Source organism: Hylaeus volcanicus, chromosome 1 (genome assembly GCF_026283585.1).
Source record: "Hylaeus volcanicus isolate JK05 chromosome 1, UHH_iyHylVolc1.0_haploid, whole genome shotgun sequence".
NCBI classification, from domain to species: Eukaryota; Metazoa; Arthropoda; class Insecta; order Hymenoptera; family Colletidae; genus Hylaeus; species Hylaeus volcanicus.
Window position 1 is genome coordinate 5501327 of NC_071976.1, and position 18765 is coordinate 5520091.

Below are 18765 nucleotides of genomic sequence, written 5' to 3' on the forward strand. Positions count from 1 at the left end.
TAATTTTAATACGATTAATTTTCAATTACTACATCGATCTATTATTAAATTTATTACGATCTTTTAATCTGCAATAATACAAGCGGTGCCTTACTCAAATAACATGTTAAATAACGTAGGCTATATTTTAGAAAGTTACGAAGTATATTCTCATTTATGAAAAATAGGAAATGTCCATTGTTACATGTACTATACACAAACGTAACTACTTATTCACGCATTTGGCTGACTTTTTATAGTTTATTTAAAATATTTTATATAAATTATGAGTAACACAAGCAATTAGCTCATGCATTATTGGTCTTAAATGATACCACTAATACCTAATGTTACGCAATTTTAATATGAAGTATCTAAAGTAGATATTTTAAGAACAAACACACATTGCTATCGTAACAAACGGCAGTTATTTTCATAAAACCATATATTTATCATTTTATGTACATATGAAATAATAATGTAAAACCTAACAAATTAAGAAAGTAATATAGAGTAGTAGTAGTAATAATAATAATAATAATAATAATAATAAAATAATGATAATAATATACATAAAAGTTCTTAAACAAGTTTTGTTTTCTTGATAAAGCTGAATCATATTATAGTCTAATTATATTTGTTGCTTCAATAGACATTTTAATTGCACTGTGAAAACATAAATTGTTATGTGGAGATATATTATTCTTTACTGCCTAAGTCTCAAGTTATACTAAAAGTTCTGTCCATTTCCAACAGTTCATATTTAAATAAGAGTTGTTACAATTTTGCTAATAGCAGCTGTAATAGTATTTATTTAAAATTAAAAGGAGAACTACAGTTATCTTTTTATTTTTAAAAATATTGGTATCAACAAATAACAGATTTACCACGTCACTCTGTATGAGTTTCACGAAAATTCCAATGCAAGTGTAGTAGCAAAAATATTCAGAATATATATGAAATTAGAGTTTGAATTGAAAAAAAACAGCTATTTCACACTGAACAAGTTAAAAATATAATAGCTCGATAGAATGAACGTCGTAAATAAATCACTATATTACTTGTTACTAGATATTATCATTGTCATAAATTCAATTATTACAGTGAAAAATTCAGCAAATAATTGGTTAAACTGGACAGAAATTTTATTATTCCTGATACTAATTACTGTTCACTATAATTTTTTAAAATATTATACAACTGATCGAAAATTATTTAAAAATCGTTTATTATGATTCAACATAATATAATACTGTTTAAAAAGTAGTTGTTCCATCTGAATTATTTATCTCGTACCTTTTGTTATAAATTAAATATAAAATTACTTTCCATTAATTTGCAGATTTATATGAAACATTTTCGTCCCTTATTTACATAAAATAATTTAAATGATTAATATTTTATGCAAATTTCTATATTTAATTTGTCAAACATGGCATACTTTGTATCTCAAGTTATTGTATTACTTTAACCTTATAAAAAAGATGACTTCTAAGACTTTTCCTTATTGCTTTTCTATGTTCCACCAACAAATACAAACATACTTAATTAGAAACAGAGAATTGCTATTTTGTTCTTAATGTTACAAATGTCTGAAACGAAATATATCACTGAAAAGTTAACAATAAAAATATATGTGAAACTTGAATGCCATTTAAGCATATTTTTTAGACAGAATTTATTACTTATTGTTTGTCATATTGCAAGCTACGTCAAATTACGTATTGAATATGAATTCAAATTATGAGAAAATGCTGGAAATTTTTAGATTATAAAGTGCTAAGGCACCAGAGGTAAATGCAAATGATAATAGTGATTGACATCATATTATCTCACTATAATTTCAGGGGCATAAACTACAGACATTTTCGTTTTATGTAAATGTATTTATAGTATTTTTTTTTGAAAGTATTTGTACACATATACTCTACAGCTTCTGATATTGTGAGACCTCCAGTTTATTTTTAACCATTTATTACCAGGTTTAAAAAAAACCTACGGTAATACATATTTTAGTATTCTTATCTCTTTATTTATGATAATATTTTGAGATGTTATTGTGTTATTTAACACAAAAGAATGTAGTCTATTAATTTATTATGTTTTCCATATATCCATGTATTTTTTGTAATTAATATTTACCAATTCATTTATGAAAAATGGTGTACTACTGCTTACAATGACGTGATATGATTAGAACAGAAATATAATATACACATCACATACATATGTAATAAGTACAGCATGAAAAATGCTGTAATGTTATATATGTTCAAATTGTGAACTATTCACAGAATATATGCTCACTTTTGATTTATGATTTCAAAATATTATTACATTATAAATGACATATTTTTATCACTTGATAATAATGGGGCTTGATAACACTAGTAATAAAAGAAATGCAATATATAAAGATAATTTGATTTATATCAAGTAACCAATGCTTCAAAATGAATATTTAAAATTTATACAGCCTACTGATTCTATTTTAAAGTTTTTACAAGCGTGATAACTTTAAGGCAAATGTAATATTTATAAATTTTTGACACCAAGTGCATATATCTCAATATAAAATCACAGCATCGAATAAAGGTACTAATTTCAGTATTGATGTTTAAATTTTAGAACCAGTTTATTCCTTTCTATAATGAAATTGTCGAGATTTTTAGTACTTTGTTAATCTTGAATTAAACTGTACGTCTCAAAAAACAGTTCAGATATTTGCAAAGTTCACAATTTACCTCGGTTGTCCCTCACAGCAAATTATTCTACTGAAATAAAATTTCATTTCATAGAATATTTATATTACTTCGACACCTTTTATCGTATTTCAAGACATCTCCATACAATTTGAAACATACAGTATCATTGTGTATAAGATGGCAGTTACATATGTGATGAAAAATGAGAGCTGCATCACCTTTATTAACGATAACGAAAAATGAATTGGAAATTTTTCAAGCACGAAATTGTTAAAATTTATATTTAATTTTTAAAAAGATTAAAAGGTATAGCCAAATAAGGGAGTCTAAAGCGTCCCTAAACCAAAGTATCGATTGCGATAGGTCATTCGGTAGCATACAAAAAAAAAAAATGTGTTAAGTTTCAAGCCTATATCACAACTTGTGGGAATTAAAGAGTAGGAATCACAATCACGTTTTTGTTCGATAACTCTTATACTATTATTTAACGAATTTTTGAAAAAAATTGAGGTATTTCAGGTAAGGAGGCATATATTACGAAATTTATTCAGATGTTTTAATTTGAATGCTTTTTTTGTCAGGTTTTTTCATGTAACCTTATAGGAAAAATTAGACAGAAATATCATTTTCAATTTTTGTCTTGTAATCCCTCCTATGTAGTGATACAGACTTGGAACTTGATATCTAATGTGTCTTTTTTTCGATATGTTATCGAATGACCTATCGCAGGTCGAAGTTGATTTAGGGGCACTTCCGTCACCCCTTTATATAGCTATAATCTTTAACATAATTTCTTTTAAATTAATTTTCTATTATAATTTTGCGAAACCACAGATTTTACTTTTGTAATGACCTTATTAATGCACATTCATTTTTGTCTCTTTATATTCATGCTAAGACGGAATTTGTTGAATTTAAATTCTGTCATAACCTATACTAGTCAATAGTATAGCATAACAGATTATGGCTGTTCATTGTTTTCGATCGTTATTTCGGATCAGTAAAATATTCTAATTGAATTTTGAGAGGAAAACGGATAGTATGGTTTCATATAAAATCCATTAATCAAAAAGAAATAGGTTTTCAAATAACGTCTGATTGTTTCTGTAACCAGCTAGCAGTCAATGCTAACATATCCCTCATTGACTTCCAGTAGTAGTCGTTTACCCAGACTTACAGTAATGAGGCATAAAGAGATAGCTACTGGAGGCAGGAAAGAGTCAGTATGACGATCAATATGACAGTCTTTTGAACACCATGAGGTCATGGGAACACTGATGCACTGTAGTTCGCTACGATACCATTTCATGCCATCCACTACCATTTGAGGAGTTGCTCTCTAATGGTACTAAAATTTAAAGATAATTTGCATAAATCAGTTATGTAATTTTTATTGCGAATTCATATTTTTAATCACCATGCGACTCTACATTTATTTTGTAACAAAATATTAATTTGTATCTATGTGAATTTAATGTATACAGATTATTTTTTTTTTTTTTATATGTTTAACAATGTTTCTCTACAGATATCCTAATATTATGAATTTGTAAGCTTTAATGTAGACAATTAATGTGACACTGCTATAGTGACAAGCGTATAACAGTATTTGATTTTGGAATTTAGATAAAAAACTTAACCTAAATAAACTTACCAGTCTTGTCACTTTCAGCCTTTTCTGGAGAAGATGATCTAGGTCCCCATATTCTCACTGTACAATCATCTGATACAGAAGCCATCATTTGATGATATACAGGATTCCATGAAACACAATTTACTGTTCTACTATGTCCTGTAAGAGTTGCTATAGGAAGTTCTCTTTTGATGTGCCACACATACACCTTTGTGTCTGTAATATAAAGAAAACAAATTTTTTAATATATGCATATTAATGCAATTAAGCGTCATTTATAATTTCGTGATTAATTAATGATATAATATTTAAATAATTTAATGTACCTTCACTACCAGAGGCAATGAAATCTTGATTTACACCACCAAAACAACTATGAATTGTAAAATGTCCTTGAGTAACACCTTGGAAACGCCTTACTAAACATCTATCCTGTAGATCCCAAAGATGTACACCCTGGTTAGCTACATTGAGAAGTGCAAGTCGGTCTGTTTTATTTACACTAAACGACATCACTGAATGATCTTCTTGTAATCTGTAATATTAAGGCAATATTTTTATGAATATAATATACGGACAATAAACTATTTGTAATAATAGTAACTGCAAATTTACATTGTAAAGTCACATAAATCGTCAAAATTATATCCTCTTATTCGATGATGCGAATCGGCAGCCAAAACAGTTTTTCCGTCACTCTTGCACCACAAACATTTTACTCTAACTCCTTCCCAAGACTCCGAAACATTACCTTCTAAATCCTAAAAATGTCATATTTATGTATTTAATATTGAAAGCTTCTATCGCTAAAGAAATAAAGTTCATCATATAGTGAATTTGGCTGATATGTTACAAATTGATAGAATTGTCCGCGAAGTCCTCCAGCCACAAATTTGCGCGAATCAGGATACCAAGCGCAAGCCGTAAGTGAATCATCGGTACTTTGAGTAACTGTCGCACGTAGTTCATAATCGGGTGGATCGATACTCCAAAGCCAGAGCTCTGGACAATCTTCAGGTCCACAGGCAATTAGAAGACTGCTATCGGGACTCCAAGCTATCAGCGCTACACCATAAGTATGGCCTTCTAGCGTTTTCCTATGAGTTACTTTCAGTGTTTCCTGTTTTTATAATTGTTATTTAATTAGTAAAGAGTTATTACCTTAGTATGTTTAATAATTCACTTACTGGATCAACATCCCAAATAATGACAGTCATATCTTTAGAGCCTGTAGCTAGCTTAAGACCGTCGGGCGAGAATTTACAATACCACACTTCGTCGCAGTGATTATTGAGCACCTGTATAGTATGGCACGGGAACTGTTCTTTGCTGCAGCTGTGGTCCACGAGCAATGACACATTCTCTAAACTTGTCTAATTTACAATAGAAATGAATTATAATTATATCAGTATAAATTAGTAAAATAGTTAATGGAATAATTTTATGTTGTATAGATGTTAGGAGAAGTATCTGAAGCAGAACTCCATCACGGTAATGTAGCAAAATGAACGAAGTACCTGAGTGTTAGTTACATGGTATGTGCACTGTTGGTTTTGCATCTCCACAGCTTGGCATAGTAACGAGTGAAGGCGACGTGGTGGTAACATAATAGAGGGTGGTAGATATTTCTGTAGTCTGTCCATTAGGGCAGCTCTCGATGTTGCACCTTTGCCATCCCAGCCTGCACGTGTCTGTTAACAAGTGTCTATTTGCTAGTGATCAAATTTTCAGTAGCAGATTAGTTTCATAACATTTTTTATATGATACAAAATTTAATTCTTTGAAAGCACATTAAGAATCAAATGCTGATGCAATAAAATATATAATACACACATTACACAGCGTATGTTTTTACAATATATTATTAGTAAAATGTATATACTGGTACCTGTAATTCATCACGTCCACTGCACATCATAAATGCAGATAATTGATGGACACGGCCTGTGTTATGACCTAAAGGTGTAAGTTCGTTGCGTAAAACTTGCAATGCTTCCAATACCAATCCTTCTTCTAAATATTCTAGGTACTTTTGTTCTAGTAATAAGAACTTCATCTCCTGTAATCAGGAAGTGTTCATATGGTATAAGCATGTACATATAATTAATCGTGATTTAAAAGGTTGATAATATAAATATCTTTACCACTAGACTTTGACTTGCACCATTTAAAAATGACTTAAGTTCGTTTAGGTCATGTTCTGCCTTAGTCCAGTCTCCATCCATGACATGCTGTCTAAATTTTGCAGCTGCAGGATGATCTAGACGACAACCTGACTCTTGCATAAGAAGATCAGCTGTACGACTGAAAGTATCATTTTATTTTGTCAATTATAATTACCTATAAAATTTTTAACAACACAACAAAATATTAACTTTTTAATTTTTGTTATCAGCACAATTCTATTCAATCTAGGGTAACCAACAAATTTTACTTAGTTGAACTTCAATATTGTTACTATGTTATTGAAGTCTGAGATGAACTTAACAATAACAATCTACTTTTCTGGAAAAATAATTGATATACCAATTAAACATGTATGGCTCTTTTTCACTGCCTACATCATTTATAAAGCAAGTATAACTTGTAGATACTAGTGACTATATTTCAAGCTTCTATAATTAGCTTTCTCCCACCACACAGTATGCAGTCCAGATAGGTTGTGATACAATACTTCTGATAAATGCTTACATACAAATAAACCTCAAGAAACAAAATAAAAGGCTTGCAAAGATTTATATGAATAAAAGGGTCATCATCAAAATTGAATCATAACATCTGATTAAAATGGATTGTGAATCATATAGATTGAATCTTGAATTTTACTTCCAGCATACATTAAACATTCATTGTTTCATGGTTTTGTGATCAAACAAAGAACAATACATACTCGAGTCCAACTGTCTTCAAATGTTGCCCAATGAGTCTCACAATATCTTGATTAGTCTTGTCCATTATTTTCGGTGGTCCTAAATTCTGATTTGTTTCACCGTTGACACCATTGATGTCATTCTCAGAATCAGGTATTATGTTGCCATTCGCATGAGGTCCACCAGAATCTGCTGTACCCCCATTTTGCTGAAGCCCGGAGGAAATGCCACCGTTTGAGGTCTGCTGTTGCATTGTGCTGTCATGCACACGGAAATGTTACCCGTGATGGCAATAACTGGTCCGCAATATTAATGCATACGTGGTACTAATCGGTACGTCCTATCTTGATACAAGTATCTCTTCTTTTTTGCAAAAATCTTAAAACGACATTGTGGTTTTGTATAAAAGATCAGTGACTCGACGAAAATGATTTCAATGAATGAGAAAACCGCTCGAGAGACAGCGCATATGAAAGAAATCCGACGTGGATACGTCTTGAGATTCTGGAAGAAAGAAGATATACGTGAAAGCGTCGTAACGAAGGGGGTAAGCCCCTTCGTGTGTCGACTACTCGCTCGCGATGTTCTAGGGGGCCTGATTGTGTTACCGATAGTTTTCCATCTCGGGATCGGTGTGGTGCTCGTCCGCTGGTCGTAGGGTAGTCGGGAGAGAACTACGGGACCTTTTGCGCGGTGGCGGAGCGAGTCCACCGTCGTCCGACTCGCCGCTCGAGGCCAGGCTTATGCGCGTACCGCCCCGTTTTTCACACGATTATTGTTCCTAAGATCGTTGGTGGGGCTGGGGCTGGAGCACGCACGCAGCCACGGTTGCGTTCTACGGAAAACTCGTAGCCTCCCCCCTTTTTTTTTCCACTTTGCTTCCCGACTTAATGCGTATACCGTTTATCCCGTCGGACCTGGTGCCCGACGATCAGAAAACGAAGAAAAACAGAATTCTTGTACGACTGCCAAAACGGATACGAACAATGACTGCTACACAGCTGATACTTGTTTAGATCGTCGTTTACGTCACACTGTGATCTTCTTTGCAGATAGTTCCGCTGACTATGGCGCCCGCTATGTCCGCTCACATACGTTGCTTTTCTCAACCTGTAAAACCCGTTCACTTGGGGCCTTCGCCGTAAGATGGTAGCACTTTGACGCTGAAATACTATTTACCGGGTATTTTGATTTTTTTATACGGTGTTAGTTGAAGTAAATCTGTTCAATTTAGTGGAAAAATATAAATTTGGGTAATTTCGATAATTTAATAACGGTTTATTAAGTCCCTTGTATGGATTCTTTGTTTTTCTCTTTAGTATGTAGCAAAAATATTAGTGTTCGATAACATAAACGGGAATGATGAAGAAAATCAAAGGCGTAACTAGCAACTCTTGGACCCGTGTGTTACAATTTGTAAAGGAACCCTTCTATAGAAAAATTAATCTTTTCGATCATTTTCACTTAAATTTCGTCTTCTAGTAAACAAAATTAAGCAGTATATATCATATTTAAATCAAAATAGCTAACAAGATTCGTACATCAACATTTATTAAATTATAATTTTGTATAAAATATTGCTGGTAAAACAATTACGAGACTTCTTCGTTTTTGCTATTTATTACAAACGTACACTGCTGGAAAGAAATTAACTGATATTATATTACTGTTTTGTATGTTACAAAGCTGAAATTTTTATGAAAGCCTACATTGCAAATTCTTAGTTACGTTACTGTACAAAATTGTAATTAAAAAAATTAATTTCTTTGTTATTACACAGATACGATTACAATGTATCGCTAGATATTTAATTAAAATATTATTAAAACATGTCAGTATATTTTGTATACTTCTATTATTAATAAAAATAATATTACATAATTTGAATTACTGTAAGTACAAAATGAAGTTTATAAAATATGCATAATAAATATAATAAAAGTTACGTTATATGCAATAATGAATTTGTCTGATGTATAGAAAATCTAATGAAAAAGTTTGCAATCGATACGATACGATTCGTCGCACATTATGCTATCGGTGCACTATGATAGTTCATGCAGTTCACGCATAGTTTCGCCAGTGGCGCATTATTCTATAAACAAAAAGGACGTCTATACAAACTACTAATCATGGGAGGTCTTAAAATCAATATTTCAAATACTCATTAACGTTAATCGTTTGTAATATAAAAACTGAAGATCAACATGTAAGATAATAAAATGGTAATTGTGGAAACGAGTCGAAAACTTAAGTGCAGTTTCCAACGTAACATCATATGTCAGGTTTTCAAGAGCACAAAACAAGTTTTCGATGTCCATAAACATCGGAATTTATATATTAATCGTTAATAAAGATTATCAATTCTTAAAAGGTTAAAAGTAAAAGAAAAAATTATACCGAATTATAATAATAAACCTTAAATAATATTAATATTAATTATTATTTACTAACGCTTAAAGTACTGAAGTATTCAAATACTAAAGCATTAAATTAAAACTTGTTTCTTCTATTAACAAAAACTAAGATTAAACGTTGAATTTCAATAAGTAGTTAATATTTCTATTTTAATCATTTTTTGGGAGATGTATTAAAATAGTCAATATTTATTTAAAATTTTTTTAATTATTTTAACAAGTTTCCCAAGGTTTCTAAAAAAATTTGGAGTCGTTTTACTCAGCCTTTTCAAAAGTTACAACAGTTTCTATGTATAACAAATTTACACGTAGTTAAATGGAAAACTGGCCTGTTGAAACAATGTTTTACGATATTATCTCTTACGTAATTCGATTGTTTTTTTCTCTCGATAAAACGAATTCAAAATGTAAGTAAATTAATTTCAAAAATGTAAGTAAATTAATAAAGAAAAGAAACTAAAAACAAAGTATGAAAGAATGAGAGTTGAAATTTTAATGTAAAAAACTATTAAGGAATGGATGAGTGAAAGTAAGATATCTAGAAAATTTAATGTAAGACCTGCAAAAAAATTGTGCACCACTTTGTAGTGTAACAAGGAAGAAAAATTTCCAAATTTCAAAAATTTCCAAAAATTGTAAAAGTCTAAAGAAAATAAATAACCAACTAACTGGAGCCCGAAATTCCATTTTTTTTTTTTTTTAAATTAATGTTTACGTCGCATCGACATCGAGGTCATTAGCAACGAATTCTGGACTAACTTGTATTTTGTGGCAGAGTTTGGATTCGTTAAGGAGAAATTCCATTTTGTCTTGGGCACCATGGAGGTATAATGCGCCACTGGGTTTCGTGGGGTGCAATGCAAGTCGATTCCGCCTTTAGGTTTGCTCCTCGACTATGGGAAGCCGGCGTGTGCCACTAGTCAGTCACTCGCCGGCCGCCGGTGAAGTACGTTGTGTTGGTGTTTCGTTCAGTCTTGTACGTCTTGCTCCAAAAGGACTGTCGTCCTATGTTTTTCAAACTCGCATGCACCACGCTCACCCAACAAACCTAACAAATTTTCCTCGAGTAACAATGTCGTTCCCGATAACGTGATTAACGGTTTTACCGCGATTTCCATCGGCGTGCGAAAGAAACAGAGAAAGAAAGAGAAAGAGAAAGAGAGAAAGAGAAAGAGAGAAAGAGAGAGAGAGAGAGAGATAAAAAGAGAGAGGGATAAAGAGAGAGGGAGATAGACGAAGTGGAATTCGTTTCGACCGCGTCCAGGATCACGTGAGATCGCGGAGTCTCGTGTAAGCGGCGGCAAACGTGCGATTTTGTGTTGTGTTGTGTATTTTATAATATCCTTACTCAAAAGTGTTTATATTCGTTACGACCACCTGTTGCGCGCCTAAAGCACGCTTCTTTGTGTTATGTTGGATTAACCGGATTACGTGCATCGCCGGGATGTTCTCTTCGCTGAGATAAATCACTGGAAACGTAAAGAGGTAACCCTTTTGTATTTCTATGTTTCGCATACTGGCAATAACAACGAATTACTCTACGTACGAATTAACTGTATTGAACTCGTGTACTTTTGGAGTTCGCTATTGTAACAGATCGTGTGTTGATATATTTACCTTTTAACTACATCGTGACGATTCGGAGCATTAAAGTTGTTTTAATATGGTTTGTTGCTGCTAGTAGCTTTACATCATCCATATATAATGTGATCGTGTGATTTTCTGCGGATGTGCTCCGGTTATATTATATCCGTAATTTGTATTATTTATCCCGAGTAACTGGTTGAGTTGATGGTTTGAAGTTGTTGTAATACTTCGACGTATATTGTTATACGACATTTAGTTTAAACGTATCGGTTGAAAGTATTTTCTGTAGTTTCTTTTCTATTGAAAGTTTTCGATACATATACTAGCATTAGGTTGTCCGAAAAGTTTCTTTCGCTTTATTAATAAGTAATACATGCACAATAGTTATGTTTTATGTTACATTACCGAATTGTGCACGATTCATTTTGCTCCATTACTGTCACGACATGAATATCTATGAAATCAGATCGTCTATTTATATAAACACGACCACATAAAATAATCGAGTGCAACTCGCGAAAGAAACTTTCGGGACAACCTAATAGTATTTCGGAGCGTAGAACTGTTATAGGTTAATTTAGCGCGGCATTTTCGAAAAGCGCGGGTAACGAAAATTAAGATGTACATTGCTCCGTTACTTCTCCATAGGCAACGGCCTCGAGGAATAATGGTATCAATTTTTTTTACTAACCAATAGGATGTTTATCTTCCCGCTGATAATTCACGTAACGCAAAAAAGTGAAACGTTTAATGGTCTATCGATTGACTATTTCATGCTTTCAATATATTCCGTCGTAGCGCCAATAAATCAATTCCACCGTCCATTACCTTAACCGCACACTCAATTATAGCTCATCGCATGGAAATATATTGTCCGATAAATCCAAATTCGCATTTATAAAATACAAAACTTGGAGAGATATACGGACAAGCTATTCAACTATTGAAAAGAAAAAGTTATCGGAATAAAACCAAGTCTAATGTTTCGTCAGTATAAATGGAGTGCTAATTTCCGCTCCAAGTTTGATATATTATTATCATTATATTGATATATTACTCCATAATTGTTTCGTTTTTGTAACGAAACGCGTACTCCATCGGCACGAAAATTGCTTTCTAAACGCAGTCCTCTCGACGAGATATCCCCGTCGCCATTCTTTAGTATTCCTCCGGCAAAAAGTGTTAATGACCCCTTTCTCTCGTTCTAAGTTCGTCCGAATAAGTCCGCGAAAATCGAAATAGTAGCGTTATTGCGAAAAACTGCCTCTACTCCCCGGAGGAGAATTACACGTATGCACGATATTCGCGCGTAAAGAATTCCTCGCGGCGGACGTGCACTTTTAAATACGTGTGCGTCCGTGTATGCGCATTTCGACGACCACCGTACGACAGCACGTCGCCGAGTGGAATGAGCCGATTGTAGTGTGACGAAGAGGGGTTGCAAGGGTCGACAGCAGGACGACGGCCGTCGGAGGGGAAGGAAGGGACTCGAGGAGTGATGGGTACTCGATACTCTCCGTCAAGGAACATCATACAATTGACAGTTTTCAATTTGTGTAAGATTTGGTAAATGAACCATTAAAAAATTCTAATTCATGTTCGAGGGGTGAATACCACCCTTGAAATTTCTGATAAGATACTCGTGCGATGAAATATTTAAGATTTGTAGCACACAGAGGAGATTATATAAAATCGTAAATAAAGAAGCATGATTACAAAAGAACTCGACGAAACGTTTCTGTATGAGCACTCTCTCGAGGAACATCATCCAATTGACAATTTCCAATTTGTATAAGATTTGGTAAACGAACCATTAAAAAATGCTAACAAAGTTTTTTGGGGGGCAGTTGATATTCATGTTCGAGGGGTGAATACCACCCTTGAAATTTCTGATAAGATACTCGTGCGATGAAATATTTAAGATTTGTACCAGACAGAGGAGATTATATAAAATCGTAAATAAAGAAGCACGATTATAAAAGAACTCGACGAAACGTTCCTGTATCAGAGAAAATTTCAGAGAAAAATTCACCTTTCTTATGTGCAATTTTTTGTCGCATTTATAAATTAGGCTTTCATGCATTGAATTGCGAAGATGATTTCAAATCAGACCAATGCTTTTATAGATTTCAGAGAAAAATTCACCTTTCTTATGTGCAATTTCTTGTCGCATTTATAAATTAGGCTTTCATGCATTGAATTGCGAAGACGATTTCAAATCAGACCAATGCTTTTATAGATTTCAGAGAAAATTTCATCTTCTGTACGCTCTCTTCTGGCATTTATAGATTAGAATTTCTTCCAACGAATTCTCGAGATGGTTTCGAGCATGAAACCGAAACCGTTTAAGCCTTTCCAAGATTTCGGACAAGCTCGTTGAAAAATTTGTCGAATTCTTCAAGGACTCACTGTTTCGAATAATATTCAAGGTATTTGGAAGCGTCTCGAGTCCATCGCTGGTCGCGGGACGGGAAGAGAGTCCATGGGGGGAGGGCACATTCCACAGCGGATGCGCATGCGCGCATTCTGACTCGCGGCACCCGCGCATTCGACCGCGTGTAGCCAGTGTTGTTGAGGTTAACTTCTTCTGGTTTATATCTGGAAAAAGTAATCTCGTTGCGGAACGTGAACCGCATCCGAGTACACCTTTGGGATTGAGTAACCAACGGATGACCATTTCGGCAATAATTTTCGCCTGGAATTAAACTTGCGAATTTTCGGAGTTACCGAGAACATAGCTGAGAATAAAAATTCTAATTCCAAATTCTTCACAAAATTATATATTGAAATATTGAAAACGTCAAATACAGAATAAATACAAACGCTGAGAATAAAAATTCTAATTCTAAATTCTTCACAAAATTATATATTGAAATATTGAAAACGTCAAATACAGAATAAATACAAACGCTGAGAATAAAAATTCTGATTCTAAATTCTTCACAAAATTATATATTGAAATATTGAAAACGTCAAATACAGAATAAATACAAACGCTGAGAATAAAAATTCTAATTCTAAATTCTTCACAAAATTATATATTGAAATATTGAAAACGTCCTTTGTTGGGACACAAAAAAAACACTCTTTCAAGAATCATTAAAAATATTCACTCATTAATTATTTCTTTAATAATGCTCGAATAATGGCGGAGATACACCTTAACAATTTTTAAAAATTCCATAAAATGCACTTAGAATAAGAGTATCCTTCAATTAGATGCATCTGTAATGACCGCATATCGTCCGCCATCTTAATCGAACAAACGATGAATGATTAAAGAGCTTAAGATCTACCTTGAAAATCTTCGAAACGTTACATTAAATTTTGCATTTCTTTTTTTCATATTAACGTGAATTGTACATAAGCATATAACATTCGACGTCGATAAAGAATATTTATAACGGCAGGTTTTTAGCAGACACAGACAATTTACATTCCTCCGACTCGACGTGCATTCTGTATGAGAAAAAGCCATAAAGGAAACGATTCGACAGGAAATTTTTCGCATAAAACTTTACGATTCTTTCATATTTTCTGAGTAACAGAGACTGTTTTGCTCACTGTGTATTAGTTGGCGTAATTTCGCTGACGGGAATTCCAACGCTATGATTTTCTACGATCTTTTCTATGTGGTTTATGTACGCCGGCGAGAATGCTCGTCCTTTTGATGCGTTGGAACTCTTACAGACTTTACAGTTCGCAACCGTAATGGTATAGAAATGCCCGACTGGAGGCACAGAACACTTCCCCAACGTTGGTTCGACGCTCTGAATATGAATACAGTGAGACCTCGTTATAACGCCACTAGTTGGGGTCGCTGGTGCTGTTATATCGAGGGAAGATCGGGATTTTATTTTGGAAATTATGTATCGAGTCATGTATGAGTCATTTATTTTACATACAGCGAATGAAAATAGAAAGTAGTCCTAAAACTGTTCGATCCAATAATCATAGGGAATAAATCATTAGATATATTACGTGTGCTACATGAATATACAAGGGAGAAACAATAAATTATTCAACTTGGAATTAAAATATTGCTTCAAAAAAGAAGTTATTCGAATCAAATTATTTTTACATACTCTTTGAAAGGTAGAAATGGGAGTACGGTTCCTGTGATCCGTTTATTTTTCAGTTATCAAAATGATGTAAAAAAGTGTTGTTCCAAATACAATTTTGTACTATTCAATTTTGTACTATTGAATTCCGCGTTAAAAACCATAGAAGAATATTTTCAAAATGTAGAAAATAACTGCATGTCGAATGCCTCCCTTAAAAATTGTTTCCAACCCCCAATCGAAATGCAAAGTTTCAACAAACTGTATAAAAGCGAACGAAGCCCGCGTCGCGGCTCCGTACCCGTGGATGGTATGCAAAAAAGAAAGGAATGCATGCACTTCTTTCGTTTCGTGTAAAACCGCACGATGCGGCGTGCGTGACCAAGTGTTCACGATATCGTAAGTTATTACTCCCCGTGTCATACCGGCCACGTTAGCTTTGCATCCCCTCGCGCCCTCGGTGCTGCCTTGTACTTTTGTATGTTTGTCCTGCGTAAATATCGCCTGCGCAAAATACTTTTCGAGGCTACGTTGGAGGCCGTTGTGCCAGGGCAAATAATATCCCAGGCATCTCTTCAGCCGACATTCGAGAGGACGTCCAAAGACCTTTGGTACGGCAGCGTCGTATTTTCAGCTCCGGCTGAACAAAATCTTCTTTTGAACTTTTCAAATCTGCTGCGGGTGGCTACACCGCGACCGCTCGTATATTTTTAAATAGCGAACAATTACGAAGCACCGCGTAACTCCGACCATATTCGTTTTATATAGTACTCGCTTTTTTTGTTTGTTTTTTTTTTTTTTTTTGGAGAACATTAACGTTGAATGTTTGGCGAATGTGCGGTCATTTAACGAATCGCTTTAGTTTTGACTAATTATGTAGTTAATAGATGAAAATAATAGATGGATGAATCGATCATTTTGTTTATTGGAGATACATTAGGACATTCATTGTAAGTTTTAGCGATGACTGGATAACAAGTAGAGGAAGATGTGATTATTGAGCTTCTTCCTTGTTTATTAAATACGCAAAATACGCAACGTTTTGGATTTATGTAAAGGAGCCTTTTTCGAACAATATACTCAGTTCTTCAAAAGAAATCGAAGAAACGAAGAAGATACAATTTTTAAAAATGAAATAAGAAACTAAGCTACAATAAAGTAGTATACAGATAGAAATTATGTAGATAATACTAGAAGTATTATAGAATATAATACTATAATATATTCCAGTTCTATAATAAAATATACAATAAAAGTCTGTAATGTATTCCAATATTATAATAATATGTGCATTCAGTAGAAGAATGAAGAGAATACGATTATGACAAGTATCAATAAAAGAAGAAAGAAGATAAGATTTTACGTGAACATCCTATAAGAGAACTTAATAGCCTCCAATGCGTGTGGCACGGTTCTTAATACCTAGTCGATCGCATTTTCCTATGCTAATTACTCGTCTAGTCATTTGTTACGTTACCCAGCTTGCTCAAGAAAGAAACCAAAGAGATTTACATAGGCACGAGTAACACAATAGCTGACGATGCACCGAGGAGATACCGTATAAATGCATCGCGTCTTATCCTAATACGCGTAGCCTTTGACATTCCTAAAGATGAGTCAATTCATCAAAGTTGCTCGGACTGTCGTTGATTCATTACATAGATCGAATCACCATCTCAAGGTTGCATTGGAATAATTCCCAGATATATTCACAAGTTAAATTAGGTGATCCAAATTGTTACTGGATTATCCACTCGAATGATTCCATTTAGCTCGATCAGGCATCCATTAAGTGAAGTAGTATTACATTAGAAAGTCCCAACATAACGCGGGTTAGACATTTAATTAAAATATTATTGTGTTTAAAGAGACGCTAGTCCTTTTAGTTGTAAAATTTATTTCATTTGTTATGAATTTTAATATACATGTGGTAATATCTAACACCAGTAAATTCCCATTTTGTTAGTATTTTAACATTTTATTTAACCCTGTGTTGCATGAATTTTATTTTACTTTTCGAAAAAGAAATTATTTCCTGACTATTTATTACATATTCATGAATTAACTAATATCAAAGTTTCTGTAATTTGTTTGCTTATTTAGTATCTTTATAGTTTAGTGAATATATAATTACCTTCTTTTCTCTATTTCTTCATCCTTGCATGTTTCTTGTGATAACAACAGTAAAGAGAAATTTTCACTAGGTGATCTTCGGTGAATGTTTAATTTCTTGCCCATCAGTTTTAGATTACTCCTCTTCAGGAATTCTAATGGATCCATTGTATGCATCTTCAATATCAATATTCAATATTATTACTTATTTATATCGATTATAATGCATTTTAAAAAGAACCAATAACGGCAATATATACATTACCAATCTTGGTTCTCTTCAAAATATATTACAATTGTATATATGAACATATAAACAGAAAAAGACATATACAAACACATATCTTAAAACGTCAACTTAAAAGAAATTAAAAATTCCTATTTAGTGAAGAATTTTTCTCTTCATTGTTCCCACCGTTAAAAAAAATATATCCACTCGCTGAATTATTATAGTACTGGAGGTAAACAACGAGTGGCTGGATGTGTACCTCTAATTAGATGCCCCCATAAGAAAACATCGCGCACAGATGCCGTTTAATTTTTTCGATGCACCTTACAGGGATCTTACAGGGATTCTTTTTCTCGAAAATTTGGTCCACGAGAGATACGCTACCTGTGTCACGTACAGGTTAGGCATACCTTAGTGTGCGAGATTAACTATACGATACCAGAACCGTGATGAATAATATCGCGATGATGCCACGATAGGTCTTCCTACGTGATTGCTCTTTTCCTTTTTGACGGTTCTTCTCGAAGGACCGAGAAAGTGAGAGTATTAATAAAAAAAAGTGTGTACAAAAATCTTTGGAGTAGAAAAAGGAGTAGAAACAATTTTATTTGTTGGAATCTAGTTTTTCTTATGCTGCTGTCCTAAAACTAAAAATATGATCTGGGTTAGGTTTTCGTCTTTGCTGCAATGTATCAGTCATTATCTTTTAAATAGTTTTGCTCCGTGTCTTTATTTTTAGTCGTATCGTGTGATGAAATATCGAAGTGAAATTTTAAATAATGAATTATGCAGTAAATCACGAGATTTGTACCAGACAGAGGAAATTATATAAAAACGTAAATAAAGAAGCGGGATTATAAAAGAACTCGACGAAACGTTTCTGTACGAGCACTCTCTCAAGGAACATCATCCAATTGCAGGTTTTCAATTTGTATAAAATTTGATAAACGAACCATTAAAAAATACTAACAAGGTTTTTTGGGGGGCAATTGATATTCATGTTCAAGGGGTGAATACCACCCTTGAAATTTCTGATGAAATACTCGTGTGATGAAATATTTAAGATTTGTACCAGATAGAGGAGATTATGTAGAAACATAAATAAAAAAGCACGATTATAAAAGAACTCGACGAAACGTTTCTGTGCTAGCACTCTTTCAAGGAACATCATC

The 18765-nt window shown here is 33.3% G+C and overlaps 1 protein-coding gene across 1 annotated transcript; it reads right to left on the reverse strand.

The window, feature by feature from the left end:
• Window positions 1–406: 406 nt before the first annotated feature.
• Window positions 407–8244, reverse strand: LOC128874804 (WD repeat-containing protein 26). Its single transcript, XM_054119881.1, has 11 exons — window positions 7796–8244; window positions 7208–7444; window positions 6462–6621; window positions 6206–6376; window positions 5835–6008; window positions 5505–5690; window positions 5171–5437; window positions 4933–5078; window positions 4644–4852; window positions 4339–4533; window positions 407–4032 (listed from the first exon to the last, which is right to left on the reverse strand). The coding sequence occupies exons 1-11, from the start codon at window positions 7807–7809 to the stop codon at window positions 3977–3979; spliced, it is 1815 nt and encodes a 604-aa protein (XP_053975856.1). The 5' UTR covers window positions 7810–8244; the 3' UTR covers window positions 407–3976.
• Window positions 8245–18765: the final 10521 nt, after the last annotated feature.